The sequence below is a fragment of the Lates calcarifer genome, linkage group LG15, assembly GCF_001640805.2.
Source record: "Lates calcarifer isolate ASB-BC8 linkage group LG15, TLL_Latcal_v3, whole genome shotgun sequence".
Taxonomy (NCBI): Eukaryota; Metazoa; Chordata; class Actinopteri; family Centropomidae; genus Lates; species Lates calcarifer.
Window position 1 is genome coordinate 9,655,804 of NC_066847.1, and position 24,795 is coordinate 9,680,598.

At 43.8% G+C, this 24,795-nt stretch overlaps 1 protein-coding gene across 2 annotated transcripts in view; it reads right to left on the reverse strand.

Moving 5' to 3' along the window:
• LOC108880692 (nectin-2) overlaps positions 1-24,795 on the reverse strand; it is a 74,149-nt gene that overhangs the window by 12,376 nt on the left and 36,978 nt on the right. The window contains exon 7 of one of the 2 annotated variants that reach the window (XM_018672329.2): positions 16,553-21,667. The exons of the other annotated variant lie outside the window; for it this stretch is intronic. Within the exon in view, the coding sequence (XP_018527845.1) occupies positions 21,075-21,667 (593 nt within the window). The 3' untranslated portion in view covers positions 16,553-21,074. Of the gene's footprint in view, positions 1-16,552; positions 21,668-24,795 lie in introns of those variants that run through there. 2 annotated transcript variants of the gene reach the window in all.

Below are 24,795 nucleotides of genomic sequence, written 5' to 3' on the forward strand. Positions count from 1 at the left end.
ATTTCTCCCCTACAGCCAGGATGCTACACTGTAATAGCCTCCGTGTACTGCAATCTATTCAGCTGCCTGCTGTGCAAAAATGTTGGATATAATGAGGAGGGGTAGGGGTGGGGATGAGGGGGTGGCGGGGGACAACATCTAGGACTTGGCTACCGCTCCTCTCCTCCCTCCTCCTCTAAAGCGAGGAGAGTCAGTTCGTTCGTTTCTCTCAACTCTCGCCGACTCACATGAGAGCGCTCTTCATGTCGCCCTCCTACCAAGTTCCTCACACAGACTGTCAGAGAGGAAACAACGCGCAGAGAGAGAGAGAGAGAGAGAGAGAGAGAGAGAGAGAGACAGTGTGGCGAGGGGAGGGAGTGCAGAACATATAGGAGAGAACATAGAGAACTGAGTGAATAGAAGATTCAAGCTGGAGGGTGGAGACGTAGACGTTGAAGATGTGTAGGAGGGAAGGGAACCGAAGAAACGGAGGAAAAGTGTGTGTGGCTCACAAAAAGTTGAAAATGCCCCCACTCTTTCAGCTTGATAACAGAAAACTAATGATCCCTGTGCAGAATTTGTTGTGGTTTTTAGCTGGGATAATGATTTCCTTTCAAGTGTTGTTTACTGTGTTTGTACCTGCTGTATTGTTGACCACAAAGCAGGCAGTCTGGAAGAGCCTCACATAGGGTCCTGAGAGTGCCATAGCTGTAATAGGCCCCATTTCTCCCTCAAACTGCCTCTCATCAGCCACTGATTAATGACACACAGAGCCATAATGGCCCTGCGCGCTCTCCACATTCATTCACTTTCCTCTTCATCCAATACCCCTGGAGAGAGACCACAACAATGCGAGCTGTCGAGACACCCAAAAACTACGCTCTCGCCGAACTCAAATTCAAACACTCATTAAGAAAGACGTTTCCTCCTTTGCCATTCAGTTATGCATTGCCACTGGGAGCCGCTGGACAGAAACAATAGAATACAGAAGGGATGGAAAGGTGGAGAAGAAAGCACGCAGGGTTCAATTTATTTGTATGGGAATAAAGAATGGTTTCATTAGTGTTTAAATGTGGTTGATTGGCTGCTTGAGATGGAGTGCTGGTGATGTATGCACCGGTAAAAAGGATGCAACCTATATTCTTGCACAAGATGTACATACACACACACTCGCTACACACCAAATCCCTGCTTCTGCTTATAAATCTGTGGGGGGAAAAACAAACTGTTGTTGGGATCCAGAAATGTGTAACTCATTTGATTTCTGCAACTGTTGTGCATGTCACAATTCTCAAAGGTCATCATTGTGTCTGTTGTACAGCTCTGTCAACAATACATCACACGCCGGCACTGCTGAAACTCTCTTCCCCAACTCTCTGCCCAAGCATCTTTTAACGTACAAACACATAAACGCGAGCATGTGCACACGTGTCGAGGCCTTTGCATGAGCGGGAGAGCACGAGTGCACACGAGGCATCTGCAATCTAAACTGATACGTTTCGCTAATGCATGTGCACAGATGCAAATATTCACATTTACGGACACGCTTCAACCCTCACATGTCAGGGATGAAAGATACCAAACTGCCGTACATACATCAAACGACATTACGCCAAGTAGCCACCGTTAAAAACCCTCACGGCATCAATAATGAATAAATCTACATTCTCATCCTCTGCCGTGTATTGAGTGCACTGAAGGCGATGCCACTGATCTCACTGTTCCAAACCAAAAGTGATTGCAGGAGCAGGTTAGTTACTGGAAATGCTCTTTAAGATCTAATTATCTGAATATTCAGATGTAACCAAACTCATCCTCCTCTCAGTTTTGCCTGTTCAGATGCTCCTGCCCTTCATCCCCCCTCCTTCTGTGCAGGGGCGTCTGTTTATCGGCGCGCGTGTGTGTGTTTGTATGTGTTTCACAGCAGCAGTATTTATGTTCAGTGTTTGCGAGTGCATGGGGTAATCAATAGTGTTTCAGTGAAGGACACTTAGGAGCAGATTGGAGCCCAAATCCAAGCCAGCATGAAAGACAACATGACAGAAACACTTGCTGCTCCACCTGAAGGGGCTCAGTGTGACATCCACCCTGACTGTTGTCGAGAGCACAAACACGCACACACAAACACGTGCATGTGTGCACACGCTCCTTTGCACACATGCACTTAGACACGCCTGTGAATCCGTAAGAGTGTCTTCAAATACAGTTAAAAACATTTACACACTGCTACATCAAAGCAGGCAAACTAATGAGTTATTGACCGATGAGCCTACCGAGACACACAAACACACACACATGCAGGCACACACACCATCTACTACACATCGCAATGCATCCATTCCACGCCTAACGGACGTGACCAGCGTCCTTGTCACAACTAAGCAGAATGCGCCATAATGAGAGTGTGTGTACATGGGAATGCCTGCCTGTGTGTGCGTGCGTCTGTGTGTGCGTGCATGTATGCAATGGGCTGACTGTGTGTACACAAGTCATTATTAGAGGTTTAGTGTGTGCTCACCAGTCAGTCAGGCTCCAGTCAGAGGAGTCAGCTTAAGGGCTCATAGCAGCTCCCTGAGGAGACACTAAATACCATCAGCCGTTTAAATCCATCCATGACCATTTTAAATATGCAGCACACACTCACTCCATTTTTAATAAGGGCTCTAAGCAAGACAGAGGGAGAAAAAAGGGAGAGAGAAGAGACAGAGACAGAGAGAAGGAGAGAGAGCAAGGGGGGCAGACTGAGGAGAAGGGAGAGGGAGGAATATGAGGGGGGAAAGAAGGAGAGCAGAGTCTGTTGCATTGATTTCTTGGCAGTTTGGCACCGGCCCTGATTCGCCTGGAAAAGCCACAGATGTGTCAGAGCCAGTTAGGCACGCGAGAAGAGAGGGAACTCGCATACAAACCCAACTCAGTCACATGCATGTACACACACAGCACATGTGCAGACAACAAGTAAATATATATATATATATACACACACACACACGCATGCGGAAATGCTCATAAATAGAGAGAAGACACAGTGAGCACTCATACTCTCAGAAAGTGTGCATGGATTACAAAAGTACCTGTGTGAAGGGAGCAAGAGAAAGATGCAGATGACGCAAGGGAGGGTTTTGACGCCTTTCTGAGAAAAACCAGGCATTTCTCTCTGAAGGCAGAGTCAAAAATAGATACTATTACACACACCTAGATGGGCAGTAAATTTCTCCTTAATCCCTGGCTTAACTTAGCTCAAAAACCTGTCTGCTCCGCTCAGCTTTCAAAGCACACCTGACTGTGTGCGGGTGCATGCACAGCCCAGTGGAACAGAAGTGGAAAGTCGGATGTACATTTTGATCTGAGGGCGGATGAGACATTAGGATCAAAGTCGGGGGACTGGGGAGAATCTACTGATCTTAGCTCTGAATCCATGAGCATCCTCCAGACAGACTACCTGATTAGCTGGGCATTTGTGGCCTATATCCAGCATGAAAGGTGGGGGGGGATATTGATGATAAAGCCTGAGGCAGAATTGAATCTGGGTCCTCTTTTAGATCAAAATGACACCAACTAATGTCAAGTTAAGTAAGGGTTTGAATCCCATTGGGGTCACCTGTGCTACCGCATCAAACGTTTGCTAGGCCTTTTGAAACAAAAGAGAAATATTTGTAAGTTATTGATATCTTGTATTATTCATTTTGTTAAATGAATAACAGTCATTTTGAAGAAGATGCATATTTCCATTGTGGAATATTTTTGCATGAATGAATCTTAACTGCAAACTGCTCTGGCTTGTGAGTGGTTAATATTTAACCAAGTAATCTACATCTGCTTGTTAGTCAGTTTGTAGCCATAGAACCTAAAGATGACATAGTCTGAGATAAAGTTTACCATGTATATCATATTGTGTATTCTTTTTAAAATTAGGGCACAACCTATTATTTTCATTACTAATTAGAATTCCCATCATTATCTTGGATCAGAAACTGATTTAAAATGCCCACCACATTTTCGTGACGCCTTATAAGTGCTGGTTTTGTCAAACCAACAGCTCCAAAGTGAAGATTGTTTATCATCATTATATGAAGAAAAGCAAAAGGAAATCCCCACAACTGAGAGACTGGAACTAGATAATGTTTGTCATTCTTGCTTGAAAACTGACTTAAAAGACTCATTGATTAACAAAACAGGTGAAGATTAATTCAATTTTTCTGCTGACTGACTTATTGCTCAATCAACAAATTGTTTCAGCTCTAGTTGAGATTAATAACATGGCCTACATAGTTTTACTGAAGCTTTTTTCAACTATACGCTTGTATTCTACAGCCTAAGTGGATATTTACAAGAAATAAGTGGAACTATACTTACATCTATTCTCTGTGCACGTTCATGTGCTTGATGGAAATGACAGGAGCAGAGTCTGCACCTGTGTGCGAAACACTTAACTCCACTTGAGTAAAGCCTATATGTCAACAGTGTTCACTCAGTAGGAATGATGTCACTCTCAGTATAATGGAGCAGTATTACACCATTTCCTGCTTCGGACAAAGATGCACACACACACACCTATGCTGACCTGGTCCCTTTTGCCCCAGGTGACAGGTGAGTCACAGCACCATGCCAGGAACCTGGCGATCCCACCCGACAGGCTGAATGACCGGTTAGTCAGCTAGCCGGGCTGACTCAGTGACCGAGAGGACAAGAGCTAACTCACCGTCATGCCAGCTGCATTGTGTAAATGTGGGCCCATTCTCAAAAGAAGAAAAGGGTAGATGTGTCACTCTCATTTTACACATGTAAAGATGGCTCAGAGACACAGAGATGTCTCCGGCACCCGAGATGTAGATTAGATGTGGTGTGTTTATTACCCTCTGTGCCACAGACGAAACTGGTCCCGCGACCTCCGTTCATTTGGCTGTCAGTGAAGACACAATAGCACAGTCACACTTTCTTTGACGTGCCACTCTGGAATGTTAATCACCACAGAAGCCCATTATCTTCACATCCTCTCGTTCCCTCCCTCCATTTGTCTTCCTCTTCTTTTTAAAACCTGACAAACTCATTGCTCGTTACTAGAAAGTACCATTGTTTCATTGGGCGCACATGTAGAGGAAGACGGAGACATGAGGCAGAGGAGATAAGAGGAGAGGCAGCGAAGAGGGGAGGCCTGCCTGACTGCTGACATAAATTGGGGATCATAAAAAGTGTCGTCCCGGAATTAATCTGCGGAGAATGAATAAAGTGAAGTACCGTGGGGAGGTGTGTGTCTGTGTGTGTGTGTGTGTAGATGAGTAGGAGGTTGTTCTTGAATCCATAATGAAGCCACAAGAATGGAGGGAAACATGAAACACATGACTTTCAAATGCATTCATAAAGCTTGATGATCTAGGTTGATGAGGATGTGTGTGGACACTGATTTTTTATTAGCCAGTGTGTATATCTGTATAGCTATTGTATATAAGCTCTATGTGTGTGTATGAGTGGGGGTAGTGTGTGTCTGTGCCTCAGCTGTGACATACTCCTTTGCCTCTCTCTCTGCAGCGCCTACAGGAAGTGCCACATACATCATGAATTTTATGCATAAGGCTGAATGTCAACACTGATGCATAATTTTTGCGGTAAAATGCTAAATGTCACCAAACACCAGGCTCTGTTTCGACTGACGGCGAAGCCCGTATCACCAGAGGATGCGCTGGCGGCGAGCAGTCGCCACGCCAGCCGTCACACCAGAGCTGAAAGGCTATGACTGCACTGTACACAGTTGTGGCAGGAGCAGCAGAGTAGGCGACAAGAGAGATTGGGGGACAAGGAGGGTAATGAAAGCAGAGCTGAAGGAGAAGGGAGTGAGACAAGGGGATTGTTTTTTTGCAGTTCTGGTCACCCTACACAGATGCAAAAGAGGGAAAAGAAGAGAAAATCACTATCACTATAACACATAGTTTAACGCCTTAACAGAGTTTTACCCTTTAATTTCCCCTTAAGTAGTTTGAAGGCTGAAAGAAATCTCTCGTTCCAGTCTGTCTGACAGTATCATATATTGTACATCATCTTCTCTTAACTTACACCATATGATGTAATTCTATAAAATCAATGTCTTCTACAATTTAAAATAAAGTTCTAAGAGTTTGAACAATGTTTGGCTGCACTGAGTGCATCATATTAAAGGTCTGGTTCACAAAAATAATGAAAAACCAAACTATTTTCTCTACCTTGTAGTGGTATCTAGGGAAGAAGATAGTTTTAGTTTTATTTGAACGAATCCTGTGATATCAGACTCAGATGTCTACTGCCACACCATTTACACCTGGAAATAACAGGTGACCTGTATCTGGAAAATGACATGCGAAGCCACGACTGCATTTACACCTGGTATCAATAAACATCAGATCTCAATATCCAGAACCCTTTTTTTTTTCAGGGGCAGATTTCTATAGCTACAGCTGCTATTTGTAGCATTCGTCAGGCTTGTTTAAGCTAACAGGAAGGATCTGGGTGACCTAAGCCAGGTGGACGGCATTTCCACCAGGCTTAGATCTGATCACCATCTCCAGATGTGGTCTAGTCAACCTTAATTCTCATCACAAAGTTTTCTATGTGCATTTACATATTGCATTAACATGTGTTTTTCCTCACCCAGACAGGAATAACAAGGCTATTTATTTAATGGAAACCTGAAAAGTAGTTACACATCTCTCAAAACTTGGACAAATAAAACCAAAACGATCAACACGGCTAAATACTACATGACAATTTTTGTTATCGGGGTGAGCTGACCCTTTAACAGTTTCTAATAAGTTTTTCATTATGCTTACCACTCCTTTATACTCATTATATCCAGATGGAAAAGAGAAAAAAAATAACAAACACACAGGGAATATGAGGACAGGATGAAGAGAGGATAGAGAGAGTAGCCAGTGATGCAGATGTACAGCTTAAATTCTTCCTCCAAGGCAGGAGCCCACCAGCTGAGCTCCTCAAATGAAAAACTACACTATTAATATGTATGTGGAGAGCTGGCATCGAGTGTTTTCAACAAACACATGCACAATACACACACAAAGAAGGAAGATACATGTGCATGCACACACACACAAGCACGCACACAAACACTGATAACAAGCAGCAACAGTTACATAAATAAGTTTGATATTCTTGCAATTCAAAGTGCTATGTTTGTGCTTATGACCTTTAAGGTTGAAGGGGTGAGTAATGAGAAGCGGGGGAACTCAGTCAGGCCTGCCTGAGAGGCTGCTGAATGAAGGACATGGATGGAAGGATGGGTGAGAGAAAGAGATGGAGAGAGAAAGGGAGAGAGTAAGAAAGAAGAAATATGAAGGCACTGTCATCTCATTTCTCCTCCCTCCGGCTCCCCCAGCTGTTGTTCTCTCTCCCTCTCTCGATCACTTTTCATTGTCACTCATCCCTCCGATCACCCCTAACCGCTTGTGCTGCCCTCCCCTCCTCTTCTCCCTCTACCCACTGCCCTCCCTTCCCTCGCCTGCTCTCTCCCTCGTCTTCCTTCCCTCTCTTTCTCCATCCACACAAATGACTCAGTGAAACAGGTCAAGTGTTACAAAATTCCCCCTGTAGCTCAACCTGCCTAATACAGGGCCTGGCTCATTGCACCAAGACAAGTAATACGCTGCCTACTCACTGAGAGGGAGACTCAAACACACACATAGAGGGCTAACACCAACACACAATAAATATAAACTAATAACCCCCCCCCCAAATCTATCTATCTGTATCTATTCATTATCTGTATGCAAACCAACTCGCCGCCACCAAACATCAACAGTCATCTAGCTATAGTCACATTTAGCATTTTTTATATCCAATTTATTTTTACTCTGTTATTACAGTCAAAGACGTCAAAAACAAATTCCACTGACTTCACTTTCTGAATCTGAATCTACACAACAAAACAGCACATGGACAAATACCACAAAACCTTCATTGTGTTTGTCTTCCTAAACAAAAAGAAAATAATTACATCCAGGTCCAGTAAACACAGCTGAAACCATTAGTCGATTAGTTGATTGACAGAAAAATATCCTGCAAGTGTTTTGATTTTTCAAGCAAAGATCCCAAACAGCAGCTTGTAATTGTGTGGACTTGCAACTTTTGTCTGTCCTTTGTGACATTAAACTAAATATCTCTGTGGTTTTAATTGCTACTCAAACAATTCGAAGACATCACCCTACACTTCTGGACGTTATGACGGACATTTCTCGCCTTCTTCTGACATTTTATAGACCACAGAAGCAATTAGAAAATAATCTGTAGATTAATCTAAAAGGAAAGTAATTATTAGCTCTTCTGCTGTTCTACATATTAATACTACAGTTAATGCTACAGTGTTAAAACTGGGAAGAAGCCACATTTAAGCACACACTGCTGCAGTCTCTGTCTGCCTCTCCCACCTATCTACACTAATGAATAGCAATTGGGCAACAGAAAACCCTGAAGCGCTGGAGTAAAAGTGGTATTAAGAGGAGGACAGCAGAGTAAAGGGCCTTAAAATAGGATAAATGACCAGGAAAAACTAGAGTCAACGCACACACTTGCCCTTTAACACACCCAGACACACACCATGACAAACCAGGTTGCTAGAAACCACAGTATGCAAGTATGTTTGCTCTGCAGGCAGAGTGTTGTGATATAGAAATCTAACAGCTCCATATATCAGGGTGGTGGGGACCTACGGAGGATAAACGACCTGCGAGCAATACCTGGACAGTGTGTGTAATACACAGATAAATAACCGGGAACTGGGAGCCATATGATGACACACAGACTCCCGGAGAGAGCGTGTAAACCACTCCGCGAACACAGGATGATAAACAGACTGGAAAACGTAAGGACTGGACCGGAGCACGCACTTGTTTGTGAGAGTTTTGTTTGTCTGAATCCCCCGGGAATGATGGTCGTTTGGGAGGGTAATGACTTAGGAAAACTGAAATGTACTGGAACATGAATTAATCAAAATGTGAGCCCTGTGAGTGCTCCATGAGTGCTCCGTGCTGTCTATTTTTCTGCAGTTTATACCCATATTGTAAGAGCACAACAAAGAATTTCCAGCTATTACACACGATGAACGGAGCATAATTCATTGTCGATGTTTCCGCTCGCTGCTCCTGTTGAACGCAGGCTGGTCACTGAGGGTGGGATGAATCAGTTATTACTGTCAAGGTGGCAAAGATCACAGCCACATTTGTGAGAGCGATAATCGACTCCTGTTTATAAACATTTCACGTAGAGCTCCTGTGATGCCAAAAGCCAACTCTGAATAACATTTAATTTCCACCTCTTAGATAAGACCTTTTGTCCATTCAAGACTATTTTATTCTATCACTGCCCTAAGCTGACAGTTAAACGGACAGGGGATGGTGCAGCGCTGCTGTGCTTCGCATGGCAATGCTGAGCTATTTTCTAAACTCTACTCTCTCTCTCTCTTTCACACATTATACACTGAAGTGCACTTCAACAGTGAATCAGGGCCGTTACCCATGATGCCTCGGCTGTGGGGGTTGAGTGACAGGCAACATAGCTGAAATCACTTGGAGGACAGGAGGGGTTAAAAAGGGGCCAAAGACATACAGGGGACCCCCAGCAGGCCGCACTGTGGACATGGATCACTACAGTAGCTCTACACGAGATACACACAAACACATGTAAGCACACACAGACACGAGGGTGAAGGACAGCGTCTGAGAGCCATCGCTGCCAAAGGCTCAACAGCTTTGAGCAGTTTGACGTCGTGCATAAAGATTTCTGTCTCTCGGAGCAACAATTAATGAGTTAAATCAATCAATCAGTGTATTTCCCTTTTTTAAAATGATGCCTCTGGGTTCAATAACAAGAGACTGGAGATGTGAATAAAAAAGAGGAAACAGAATGATTGGAGATGATATTTACATCCCAAGATTGGTTGGACAGCGTTAAATGTGGTAATGCAGACACACACACACACACACACACACACACACACACACACACACACACACACACACACACACACACACACACACACACACCATTCTTTAACAGATTTACAGTGCTCTAACATTTAGTCCACAGCAGACGATAAGGAGATAGGAATGACAGACAAGAGGACGGGGCAGGAGAAGTGATTACAGGAAAAGAGATGTCTAGATAAGATGACAGACAGATGAATGGGGAGGCAGTCTGTGGATATAAAGGAGGAGCTGACACATGCACATAAGCAGACAAAGACACACACACACACACACACACACACACACACACACACACACAATTTTATGAAGTTCTGACAGTCCTCTCCGCACTATGGCTGTTATTTAATGTCATACAAAGAAAGCCTGAGAAAACCTGAACCCTACAGGGGAACCGGCCAGAGCAGATAACATCACTCTGGACTGCTGATGAAGGCTCACGGTCCAGTCCTCCACTACACTGTATGCGCCAGCAAACTTACACAGGAAACCCATACAATGAATAAATATAGAGCTGGGTGATAAATATCTTGATGATGTGTTTTTACACTGTAGTATAGACACCCTCTTTGTTTGTCAAGTTTATTCTCTGAAACCAGTACTTTATATTGTTGTATATAAGATAAAATAACAATAAACATAATAATATGTAGAAGTGATATAACTGATGTAATGCAATGTAAAATAACATATAGTGTTAGATATGTTACTTCTACTTCACAACTAGTTCCATACGCTATATGTTGTATAAAATATATATATATTTATTCATTTCCATCTTATCTTCATCTTACATTTTATTAAAATATTTATAATAAAATAAGTTATCGATTAGTTCTGTCAGTGGAACATGAGTGTGAATAAATTCTATGCAATTTTGCCTACGTGTCTTGTTTGGTGATTCATATCAGCAGAATACATATAATATTAGTTGTTCAACAGCAAACAGAAAACATTTGTGGTAAACTCCCACACAAAGAAAAAGCATACATTTGCATGCACGTTCCGTACTGTCAGGCAGACAAACATCTGCACAGCAGTTACATGCACAAATGAACATGAACACAATCATCCAGCATTTACTGCGGACTTGGCAGTCCCCAGAAGACTATCTCCAGTCCCTCTGACCAAATATTTGCAGACTTATTTTGTTTTTATCTTCATATTCATCTCTCATTCTGTATGTTTATATCTGAGTGTATGCAGACGTGCATGTGCCAGTGCGTGCATGTACTTTGTAAGAGCTGCCTGTTGAGACGGTGAATTAAACAGCAAGTGCATTTGATCTGCAAAGCACTCCAGGGCAAATACACACAAAATGAAACGCGCACACAGATGCAGACACACACACACGCACACAGAGAGGCTTGCATACAGCATCAAAATCATTTCCGTCACAGAATCTATTCTTAGGAGCAGCAACAAACCATTCTTTCCCTGATATAAATCTCTTTTATTCATACCCACACAGTCACACACACACGCACGCATGCGCGCACACACACACACACACACACACACACACACACACACACACACACACACACACACACACAAACGTGCACACTTAGCTCAAAGCTACACTCCCTGGTGGTCATACTGCATTCACATAATGCTCTTTGTTTTTTATTTTCTAGAACAGGATTTGTTCCAGGTAAGTCACTGCATGAAGACCTTTTGGAGCTTATTTAGCTCACAAACACACACATATGCACGCTCGCTGTTTCATCTGGTGGTGGCGGTGGTGGGTGTTTGTGCAGGTGTGTCGAGGTCAGCAGCATTTGAAGACGTCAAAGCTTCTTCCTCTCTCTCTGTCTCACACACACACACACAGACAGACACAGACACACACATACATTCTCTCAAGCTGATCTGTGAGGAGCTAAATCAACACAGCTGCAACAACTCAGCCCTCATAGTCCTCCTCCCTTCACTCAGCCGTCTCCACTCCATCTTTAATCAGGCTTCTCCTCCCTTTCCCTGTTCTGCTTTTTGCCCTTTTGCTCTCCGTCCTCCCCGGCTCCGCCTCCCCTCCTTTCTTCTCTTTTCCCCGTTTATTCAATCTTGCATTAGTCACTGTTAAATTCATGCACCAGGCAGCTCTCTGTAGTTTCTGCCGATGCACAAGGCCTCAGATCTCACCCCTGCTGCTCCTCTTCGCTCTCCCTTGCACCATTGTGCCCTCTTTGCTCTCCCTCTGTATTACCGCCCTGACTCTATCCCTCTCTCTCTGCCCTTCTCTGCCCTCCTAGCAGTTGGCCGAGCATGTGCTACCCCGGGGGAGACGTGCCTCATCCGCCCAACAATGCGCCGCAACTGCCCTGCTACCTCCAGCCCTGTCAGCACGGGACAGGAAGAGTAAACGCCCAAGGGCCCTCCAGGGAAAAACAGGAGCATCTACCCCCCCAAACCCCCGTCTGTCTGTCTGTCTGCCTGGGTGTGTATCTATATAAGTGTGTGAGTGTTTGTGTGTGTGTGCAGTGGAAACTCATCTCAACACAACTGAATGACCAGAAGCCAGAGGATCGGATGTTATCGTTTACCGCAAGAGGAAGAGGAATGATATCACTTCCAATGTCCTGTGATTATTTACAAATGTAACTTCCTCTGCGCACTGCTTTCACCTTGCTCAACATGATAACAATACTCAGAGGAAATAAAATCACCATTCAGGCACTTTTAAAGTTCCCTCTCTTCTTAGAAAAATTAGTTCATTACTTCGACAAGAAGGTAATGCCTTGGGACATTTTTGTGGAAATTGATGCCGTCAATCAAGCTCACCACTCTTTGGACATTATAATTTTTGTATATATTAAGGTGTAGAAGAACTACTTTCATCTGCATTTATCTTAATAATAAGTAATAAGTCAGAACATGTTTCCAGAGTAAATAACAGATGAGTGGTTGTTGCCTGAAGCTGCTGCCTTCCCTGCATTCACCCAAAACAAACAAAAGTATCAAAACTAAGGCAAGACAGCAGATTAGAATAGACATCATACTCCCACAGTCCTTTCCACCAAACAAACAAAACACCAACTGCACAATCACCTGTGCCACCGAGAAGTACCTCAACCCAATTCAACATCCACAAAACGCCATGGTCAGAAAACTAATTGGACTCTTACATGCTGACTCCCCAATTTGTCACAAACTGGCTCAGACAGTGTGAAATTGAGGACTCCACATGGGATATTTTTTAAAGAATATTGATTCAAATTTCATTTCAATAAAACAAGGGAGTGTGAAAGTGAGCAATATCAACAGTTAAAGTAATAACTGAGTGTGGGAAACTCTCCAAAAAGTTTTAGGAGAGTACATGACTCAGACGGTGACAAGAGTTTCCTGTTCAGACTTTGCATAATAACTATGAGGTTAAAGTTCTGATCCTTATCTTTTATTTGAGGGTTTTATATCCACAACAGATGGACATTGCGGGAAGTATAATTTTTTATATCCATGTTAGCTGCATGGCTGTAGAGATGATGCAGACAGTCTTTTGGTTTTTCCAGACTGACATATCACAACTATTTCCATAGACAATCATGGTCCCCTGAAGATGATACCTATAGATTTCAGTGATCCTATAAGTTTTTCTTAAGTGCCAAAGGTTCACATATGGTTTTGAGTGAAATGTTTTAATGACTGTTCAATGGATGGCCACTAAATTCAGCACACATATTCATAACTCCGTCAGGATGCATTACAACAACTCTGGTGACTCCTGTACTTTTAATCTAGTGCCATCATCAGGTCAAAATGTTCACATTTCCAACTCTTTGCTTTATAAACAATGCCTAAAAAATGAATGACATTCCCATCAGTCTCAGTTATTTGTACTAGCAAATGTAAACTGAGATAGTGAACAAGGAAAACATTAAACCTGCGTGGCAGCATGTTAGCATGCTGACATTAGCATTTTGCTCAAAGCACCACTTCGTAAGACAGACATCACCAGACACTTGTTATCTTCCCGTGTGATGTACTGTTAGGCCTGTACTGCAGCCATCTTCATCCTCTTGCTTGCCTCAGGAGCTTTTCTTCTTCAATTTAGTCTTCATCAAATGAAACATGTGCTTGGATCGAGCTCAGATGGACTGATTTGGCCAGTGAAGAACATTCCACTGTTTCACCATAAAAAACTCCTTCATTACCTTGTCTCCACATCTACGCTGCTAAACTAGGAGCTATTAGTCAAATCCAAAGTGCCAGAGTACAGAACCAAAACAATGAGAAACAATTCACTGTCACTTAAAAAATAAGTCAGTTAAAAGACAGTGTTTGATACAAATACTCCAGTGACTGTAAGACACACACAGCTGGAGATTTGATTAGTCACCACAGGCAAGAAAGCGAGAACAGCGTCGCTTTAAAGCCAATAAAAATATGCAGAAACCCACTTTCATAATTGAGGTCAGAGGCAGACACTTGCTTTAATCCCTGTGAACGCCCAGGTCACTACATCCATCACTCAGACATCAATGCAACAGGCCTGGCCATTCATCACTCACTCTGGGATTTATTAGTCAGGTCTGGAGCCACAGGGTGAGAGGTTAAATGAGGAGCATTGTGTTAGCAGTAGTTATCAGCATAGAGAGCCCAAAGTGGGTCTGTGTGCTAATCCACACACACACACACACACACACACACACACACACACACACACACACACACACACACACACACACCATCAGATGTTTAATCAACACTGTGGCTGTTGCTACCAGAGTGCTAAGTCCAATATACAGCCATGCACAAACACGCATGTTTGAAACTGTACACACACACGGTTGCCCCCACATGCACACACACTCATACCAGACAATCTGATAATATACACTCTGCAAACGTTCTGAGGGAATCTGATCTGTCTGCAATCCAACAAAGCACTCAGCAGGAGCCTAAATACATGAGCATACTTCTTTAGCACACTGTATGACCAAAGGACACACTCACATATTCAGTCTCTGTCAAATACACGCCTACGTACACACTTACACACACACAACTTGGAATAAACAGGGCCACTACCAGCTAGCCGGATTGCCCAGGGGCAGTGCACCATGTCTCATCACTGTAAGCGAATGTTGAACACAGTGGTAGTGCATGGCGTAGCTGCTGTCACTTTGGCTTCAGATCCAGGTTATTTGCTCGAAGCTCAAATAGGCCAGGTTCTGCATTACGGGGTCACCACTTTCATGAGGCGCCTACCTTTTTCTGTGACAAATGCAGACAAAAATGCAAGTGTTGCGCAGGCTTTTATTCCTATCTGCGGCTTAAAAGCCTTTCTGCTGTGCTTGAGTCTTTTACATTCAGCTAGAAAACCAAAGGAGTCAGAGTGTGTGTGTGTGTATGTGTTTGTGTGTGTAAGTGCTCTCTATCTCGCCAGCCTCAAATCCAAAGCAATTAGAGAGGCCAGATGGTGGGATGGACTCACAGTAAAAAGCTGTGCATTGACAGAAGAAGCTTGCAACAAAAATGAACTGTGACAAGAAGCCAGGATGACACACAGATACATGATAGCATCAAAGCACCAGGCAAACATTGAGGATGCACCACCATAACCGCCATAAACCGACTGTTGCCGTCGTGGGGATGTTAACAGCAGGACTTGAATGTAATGTTTGGTGGGCACACAGAGGGGGGGTTTGTATGTAAACCAAATGAGGCAGGTGCACATGCACGCATGGCCACACACATCCAATCATTTGCCAGCACATTCATACACAAACCTGTGCACACACACAGATGACCCTCTACATGCCCTTCTGTTAAAATTCGACCAAACTGGTTTGGTTTCGTCAGAGTTCAAACAATGCAGCCTTTGAGAGGCGCTCCATTCAATGAGTTTCAGCTTGGCCGGCACATTCCCCAACTGAAAACACAAACTGACTCCCTGCAGGAAAACCACTGAAGCTACAAAACCACATTCCTTTTCTGTGTGTGTGTGTGTGTGTGTGTGTGTGTGTGTGTGTGTGTGTATACAGTATTTGCCTGAGAAGTGCTGGGGCCCAAGTGAATATAATGATTATATTTATGCATCCTGAAATAAGAGAGTGCACATGCTCTTCATTATCGGCATGCTCAGGTGAAAAACCTGTTAGAAAAATGTGCCCTTTAAAGAACTACAGCAGTCTCCTACATACCTGTTACCAAGGCAGCAAGTTTACTTCAGCCAACCAGGACACATATACAAATCACAGAGACTGTGAGGAGGTGGAGCTACAGTATAGAACAACTGTAATCCACAAAATGGCTTCTCCTATTCCTGTGCTCAGTTTCCCATAAGCCTGTTATCACACCTCTGTTGACACACTCACACACAGATTTATCAAAACTGAAATGAGACAAACAGCCAGACCAGGAAATGAGAGTGGAAAAAGAAAACAGAGGGAGGAGGAGGTGGGGTTGGTGTGTCTAGAGCGAGAATGATGGGTGACAAGAGACAGAGAGGCCACTTCATATCCCGATCAATTAATCTATAAATCTAATCAGTGAGAATCAATGACTGGCGCTTCTGTTCAATCTGGCTCTTCAGTCACCCAGACTGTCCTCAAGTGTCACAGAGACAGAGGGAAGGAAAGGAGAAACAGATAACACACGCTGCAACGCTGGAGCATTTCAAAAATCAAGAAATCTTTAATAGCAACCAAATATGAAAAAAATATAGAAAGACTCGACAAAATGGTGACAACAATTCTAATTCTGTCTTGTTTTTTTCTTTTTTTAGAAGAACAAAATAAATTTAAAATTAAAAAAATACAAAAAAGCAAAAACAACTTTTACACAGAGCAGTCAATAATTAAAAAGCACATTTTGGGGTAAGACTGTTTTGTTGTGTGTACAGTTCATTTGTATAGAAGAAGCACATTTGCCAGTTTTGGCAGCAATCACAGCGCAGCAGTCAAGAATAAAGCACTCAGAAAACATAAATTATAAAGCACTGCAAAATAACAGAAAAGAGGAGAAACTGTAATAGGAGAAAATAAATCCTTCATGCTTGCTGTCACTGAGAAATACACAAACGTGACACCATAAATTAGTAATTCTTTTTCTCTGCTACATATTTATATATTTATACTATGTACACAGGGAGGTTTTCTCTTTTTTTTTCCTTTTATGCAAGTGAGATGGGAGATGTTAAGGCTTTGATTAGTCATCAGATGTTTGGAGCCGGAGAAACAGCAACAGTATGTGGCTTTTTGGAAAAAGAAAAATACCGGGTGTTTTGACTACATAACCTTGTGCTAGACCCGGGGGCCAGGATCGTAGATTTATCTAAAAGCATTTTGTCTGACAAGCTTTACTTGGGTGTTGAGGTGGGTGGCAACGGTATGTGTGTGTGTGTGTGTGTGTGTGTGTGTGTGTGTGTGTGTGTGGAGGCGGTCGTGGTGGTGGAGGTGGCTGAAGTGAGAGAAGTCGAAAACAACATTTTGGAGAGGAGTAGGGAAAGTTGTGACTTTCTAAAAGCATTCAAAGGAACACGGGAGCTGGAGGAGGTCAGCACGGTGGCATTTCTGTGAAAGCTATATTTCCTGTGTAGAACAAAAGCGGGGACAGACAAATGGTTTCCTAAAAAGCCAGTTTCTCTGACACTAGGTGAAAGGTGTGTGTCCCTGAATGTGTAGTTGTCTCTACTCTACGTGGTCACTGATTCGGGAACAGGTTGGACTATTTGGGGTTGGATAGAAAGCAGTGGAGCAGGGGACACATCATGCTGCAGCTCTTTCCACTCTTACAGGGCACAGTATATGTCCTGACAGAGCCACTGAGCAAGAAGAGGAAAAAGTAGAAGTGTTTGTGCGTGCGTGTGTTTGTGTGTGTGTTTGTGTTCGGCTATGCAAGCGTATTTGTGTGGGCTTATGTCAGGAGATGGCAGAGTTGTCAGGTATGAGGTGTCTTCAGCACAGTTTGGCTGTGGGAGTGAGCATAATGAGAGTGACTGAGGGGTGTTTGTGTGTGGGCGAATGTTTCTCTGCATTCTGCGTATGTATATGCAGTGTGTGTGTGACTGAGTGCGTGTATTCGAAATGCACAATAATATCTTCAGTTTGCCAGTTTTCCATGGTGACAAAGGGTGGCTACTCAGGTTATAGCCCCAATGGCAGCGAGAGATGCCCCCCCCCAGCGTCACGAAAATATGCACTGACAACTATACACACACACAGGGCTGACTCAGACTCTACACAGACCAATGCTTGTGTGGTTACGGTCTACCTGATAAATTATGAGCATTGTGTGTATTTTTGCATTGTGCAGGGTGTCTGTCAAGGAGAAGGAGAAGCCAATTGTGCCAAAAAAAAAAGTGTGTGCTTATTATGTGGAAATGCAGGCAATGCTAAATTGAACAAAAAAAATTATACAAGCATATAATTTTTTTCCCCCAAAACAAAATCAACTCTTAGGCTAAACTCAGTCAGTTGAGTGTGTCGAATACACCCAAACTGCCGAGGTATTCATTAGATTAAAAATTACATTCTGAATGCCCTCTGAGACATTTGAACTTTAGGGTTAGCCAACCCAGAGCTCCTCAATCTTGACTTCCACAACACTGGCAACACTGGCTCCATTGATCTGATATTTACATTTTCATAAATATCCACATTTTTCACAAGAAAAATAAAAATGCTCACATATATAGTACACAGATACCTCACACCAAAATGTACATACAACAGTTTTGTCCCTTGTTGCTATTTTTTACCCCAAAAAGCAAGCATTACGCTCATATTTCTCTTTTTAGCGGTGATACACACAAGTGCAAAAATAGGTAATGCTTTTTTATTTCGAGTGGTTGTGACAAATCAGTTGTATTTAGTAAATGTACTGTACCCCAGGAGTTGCATTTATGTATACACTAAGGCCATTACATGATAATCCTTTTGAGCACACTGGCTTACAATATGCCAGACGATACTCAAAACACCAAACACTGTCTCTATTTTTGTCATCTGCCTCCTGTGTCTCTCTCTCCTATTCTCTCTCCGCCTCTCTTAAGGTTAACAGCCACACTTGTACTGTATGTGACTGTGTCTCGCATCTATAGTCCAAGGTTAAAAACAGCTACAATAAGAAATGCGGGCAAGTGCAGTCATCCTTGCCCTTGGCAGTGGGTCACCCTGCATTTGACCTCATGACCTGCAGCAAACTGCAACCCAGATCTGGGCCTTACAGAAGGTCAGTGCAGTCATCTAGACTGCAGTCACCAGATTCCCAGTGGGTCAAAGGGGAGTTGATTTGAAGGCCAGGAAAAGCATGATTAGAGGAGATACAGTAGGGCTTCTCTCCAAGATTGTCCGTCACGGTCATCCAGTGGTTGTGCAGATACAGTGACGCATTGCACATGTACACACTAAGCCTCAAAGACAGCAGTGTACAGTAGCCATGGAGCGATATTTGTTTGAGTGAGCCTCCAGTGGCTCGTTAGAAGGATAAATTAACAGTCAGGAGACAATCAGCCCTGAAGCTGCATCATAAAGGGCCATTTCATCGTTTGTTGCCTGTCCGTCAATATGACTCCTGTAGCTTCGCTGTGGGCACAGCCTTTTACGTCTCCCAATCAATTCACTACATTTAACAACTTCCGTTAATGGAAAGAAATATTACATGATCTCATTGAAAATCTATCTAACCTAATGCAGATGCACTGGGGGTTCTGTTACATCCGGCCATTTAGTAAAGTCTGGGAGGAGGTGGTAAAGTGTGTCTGTGTGGTGGAGTGAAAATGGCCACTCCAGGTGGATTAGTCGGTCCTGGCATGACAGGGCAGCCTGGGTTGGAATAGAGTAAGTGGGGTGTTTGACACATCAGGAGCAGTAAAATACTCCCCTGCTCTCTGTGGCCCTGACCTCCACACTGCCCGGGATAAATCATAAACTCCCCATAAACACTGGGAGAGGGGGATGAAGAGAGAAGGAGAGGGAGAGATGGAGGGATGATAAAGTGATAGAGGTGTGAGGGGAGAAGGGAGGGGGGGGGATTGCCACGTCATAAACGATAAGTGGTGGCAATCTGTTGGTCCCGGCTAAGCGAGCGACTTCACGGCTCATTACCAATCAAGCTCCTCCTGTCAGGAGCGTTCTGGAGAGACGGGGGATGAGGAGGAAGAGAAAGGAAGAGACATGCTCCTCTCTAGTCTTCCCGCCTCCCACATCCCTCTCTCCATCCCTTGACCCTGTCAGATTGGCTACACCTCATTCCCTCATCTCTTGTTTACTGTCTCCTACCTCCAGGCACAGAACAAAAGTTTGCATGTGAATACCTTGTTAAGAACTTGGTTCAAACTCAATGCAAACTTACTTTGTTAAATTGAGCTGCTCTTGTATTTGTGCAGCACATAAGGACCTAATGTTCTTTTTAAATTTTGTAAATTCACAGAGTGTCTACTGTGGCTGATAGTTTGCAGAGATGTTTTTTTTTTGTTTAAAGTTTGAGAAGAAGGCAGAGAGAGCAGAAACGAGAGCTCACCAGCAGACACAAGCAAATACATTGTTCTCTTCCCCAAATCACCTGATGGTTTCTGTCTATACCTTCAAATATTTTCCTCCCAACCCATCACTACCTACTAACTACTCACCAGCTGTCACAGCACAACGCATTACCAAAACGAAAGGTTTCCCCACAGGAGGACTGAGAATAGCAGGCAAACTGTAACTACTTGACAACCCCTTCCATTTCTACAGTTTTGGTGAAGATAAGAGTGAATATGCAAGTGTGATGCCTCCTCTATAGCCAAGCTTGTATCATGATTCCATTATCCTACTCCCACACTACATAGTTTCTCTCTTTTAGTGTGTCTGTCAAGAGTCCTTGTCAAGGTCCCAGTGATAGCGGTAGCATGAGCAGAAGCGGTGGGAGACAGGTTGTTTCTTTTCTGTTTGATTTTCAGCTCTTGGGGACCAGATAACAGCAACACTCCTTTCAGAACATCCCACCACACCCTCCTGTTCATTCAATCCATTTTGGGGCCTGCACTGTGATTAATAATAGGCTATATTTAAAATCAATTTTCAAAAATAAAAGTGGTATCATTTTCTCTTCTCTATCAGACAGGGGTGAGACCCTGAAGCCACAAAATCCTCAGGGAGTGATCCTCCATCCCTCCTTTTTCTCCTCCTCCTTTCCTCCATTCCTCCTCTATACGTAAACTGCAGTCCGTGAGATGACAGAGCCATCCCGCTGGGACTCCATGTCATCATCCAGGTAATCTCCCATCATATCGTCCTGATCGTTGTGTGGGCGAAGCTGAAGGATGGGGGCCCCTCCAGTGAAGTGGTCATACCTCTCCTCCTCCTCCAGCTCATCAAACTTCCTCCTCTCTGCGTCGTCTAACTCACTGCTTAGCAGGATGTCTTGGGCGGTGGGTGTCGTGGCGACAACTTCGGGTCGCCCTGCCATGGTGAGTGGCTGGTGGTGGTTGTTTTTCTCCCCGAGGCCCTGGTGGGGTGAGCTCTCGCTGTAAACGTAGATGGGGCCGTTGTTGTTACCGCCTCCGACGCCACCCACGCCGCTGCCTGCACCTCCACCTGTGCCATTCTTGCTGGCTTTCTTCCCGCCACCAAATATGCGTGTCTTCATGTCACTGCCACCATTGGCACGGTAGCCCTGCTGTTGCCTGCGGCTACGGGTGACAAGCACGGCGATGAGAGCGGCGACCAAAAGGAGGGCCAGCAGGGAGCCAATCACAGCTCCCGCCACGATGCCGGCATTGGTTGGGTTCACTGAGGGCTCTGTAGGAGGGAGGCAGGGAGGGAGAAAAAAGGGAAGAAAAGGAATATGGTTGAGAGAGGAAAAAAAGAGAACAGTGTGAAACATGGAGCGAGGGCAAAGAGGAAAATAGAAACAGCATAAAAAGAAGAAGAAGGAAAGGGTAATGTCAGGGAAAAACGACATAAAGAGGAAGAGGAACACAGAAAAGGTAGGGGTTGGATGATGTCAGTGGTGCTGGTCTGAACTGTATTCAGTCAAGTGTGTAAGAGTGCTGAGGTGTCAGTACAGTCAAGTGTGTGTCTGTGTGTATGTGTGTGTGCTGAGCTTCCTGCTACACTGACATTTCCTCCACTTCCCTCAGAGCTGCTTCTGTCCCCATTCCCACAGCCACGCCACAACAACGTCTCAGCCACGTCCCGTGTTGCCCTTGAACATTGAGGGTCTGTCCAAGGCTCACCACAAATCACAAGGTACGGCGGGGGGTGGGGGGAGGGTTGCAAGCCACATACACACTTTCTGAAGGAGCGGAAAATGGCATGTGCAGGGCAGAACAGGTGGAGGCCATGCAGAGGAGGAGATAATGACGGATTGAGGAAGGGAGGGTGGAATTTGGATGAAGAACAGGAGGAGGAGGAGGAGGAGGAGGTGGCGGATTGAGTGAGTGACAAAGTGACACAGCGGAATGACAACTCCTCCTGGAAGCCATGAACAAAGAGCAGGGGGGACAGATTGGCATCCTTCTTCGCCTGTGTAAACCACAGGCGCTGCTTGAGTGCATGTCAGTCCTACATGTGTGACCATTTTTACTCCAGCACTTCTGAATGCACATTGAGAGAAGCCATTTTAAGTTTAAATTGGACAAAGGCTTTGTTACAGAGCAAATTGGCTATGGAGGATATGAGCACAGCTAGGGCTCCACCATCCAACACACAGTAGTTCTGTGTGTGTGTCTGTGTGCAAAAAAAAAAAAAAAAAAAAACACTCCAGGGAGAAGCAGTGGGGTCTAAATCAGGGTTGTGAAGACATCCCCATATGACTTGTCAGCCATATAGTGCTCTTTCTCTGAACTCACACTTCCCACTCCCTTGACATCCTTCGGCAGTGATATTAGAGCAGTATTTTAAAGCAGGTATTTGAACAGTAAAAGATAGGAAATACTTTGTAAAGACTACGGCCTGATGTTGTTTGAAGTGAATTCACTGTGGCAACATGCCCAAGTTATTGCAGGAAGGAGGAATATAATCATGTTTTTCTACAAATGCAATTCTTCTATTTGTCAAAATAAGCCTTCTCAAATGTATAAGTTCATTTTGCAGCCAAACAGAACTTTGCCTAAATAAAATACAGTCTAAAATCAGCGAAATTCAAAATTAAGGCAACCACATTAAGAATTCAATGCCAGCTGTCAGTACTTGGTACCATGGACACATTTCATTCAGCCCAGTTAAAGACACTATTAGTGAGTAAAGCCACTAGAAACACAAGCCCAGCGTTAGTGCTTTGCTCAGGCTTTTTGGGGCCAGGAGTTCAGGGCTCTAAGTGCTTTATGGGACTCTGACAACTCCCTACCGACAGACCCTGTGACCACTTCCCCCATGTGGTCATCATCTATAACTCAGTGGGCACTAACACTGCAGGAGTTAAGGGGTCAACTCCACCCACATTGTTTGCATTCACTGTACTGTGACACACTTTGAATTAATATGTCCTCCTGGAAAGCTCAAGGAAATTCAAGAATAGTAGCTTAAACAGGAGAAAGCACTTTAGAATGAAGGATATGCACCTTAGACTTTATTCCATGCACCATTTCTGTAACAATGTGCAACTCTTTAGAGATTAAGAGAGGAGGAAATTGATGTGAGAATGTATATTATTCCCACTTTCACAGGGTACAAGGCATTCAGGTTTGGGGCTGATTCTGTATTCTGTATGAATATATATACTTTTTCTTATTCTGTTTGCATAATTTTGTATATTTGGACGCCCCAGAAACATGTTACTCTTTCAATCCCTGAAGAAAGAATATTCTTGCAGAAACATCATCTTACAGAATAAAGTCTATTTATTATCTGTCATTTTAAAGTGCTCCTAGTTTCCTCAGGTTAGGGCGCATGAGTTACACATCAAAACTAAACAGGCTGTGGTGAGCAAATGAATTTTTAATTTCAGATCCTGGTTTAAAGTAAACGAGAACCCTTAGCTAAGATGAACATCCTCTCCTCTCCTGTTGCTCTAGCTTTCCTTTCCACACTCTGCACTTTCACAAGCCGCTGCAGAGGATTAAACAGTAGACGCTGCTGTTGAAATCCCTGCCTAAATTTGAAAGTAGCGAATCAGCCCGATTTTATTGTCATTCCCATTTGAAATCCAGCAGAAGCCGGCCCCTCTTGTTAAGTGTACAGAGAGCTGACAGAATTACTCTTGTAACACTGATTCTTGTCAAGAGAGAAAATGGTAGTCTACAGCTGTCTACACCTGTGCTCTGCTCTTCTCTTTATTTCTGCCTCATCCACTACCCTTTTCTCCATCTCTGCTGCCACTTCACCAGCTGTCTGCTGCAAACACTCTTTCCGTTTTCTCTAAATCCATTTTCCTTGCCATCTCTCCAATTTGCGTTTGTATTTCTGTCATATGTTACTTCTCTCTGCTCTCCTCCTCTGTGCTTCACTTTCAACATTTGCCTGGGGAAAAAATTAATAATTTCATGTGGGTACATTTTCTCTTCCTTTCTTTCAGTTTCTCCCACAGCCTCCCTGAGCACACTGGCTCTCTCCCCCCTCATATTCTCCCCCAAGCGGTGCTAAACATTTCTGTTCACACACATGAGAGTGAGAGCTAGCCCTCAGTGTCCACTTGTAACAGGAACACAAGAAATGCATTATCACCTCGGGCTCCACGGAGCTCCGGCACATGCAACGCGGCCAACAGTCTCTGTGCAAACTTGGGGCCGGATGCTGCTACACATTGCCGTCACATCAAAGGGAATTACACTAAAATTTAAATGCAAATTCTCCCTAAATTCCATCCAATTATTTTTAATGCGCCGCTCAAGTCTGTTCTTAAGTGTCTCTCTCAAAGTCTATGCTGGTAAATCCCGTTTGTGAATGATAATTCATGTTTTATTCTACCCTTCTGGAGACAACAATTA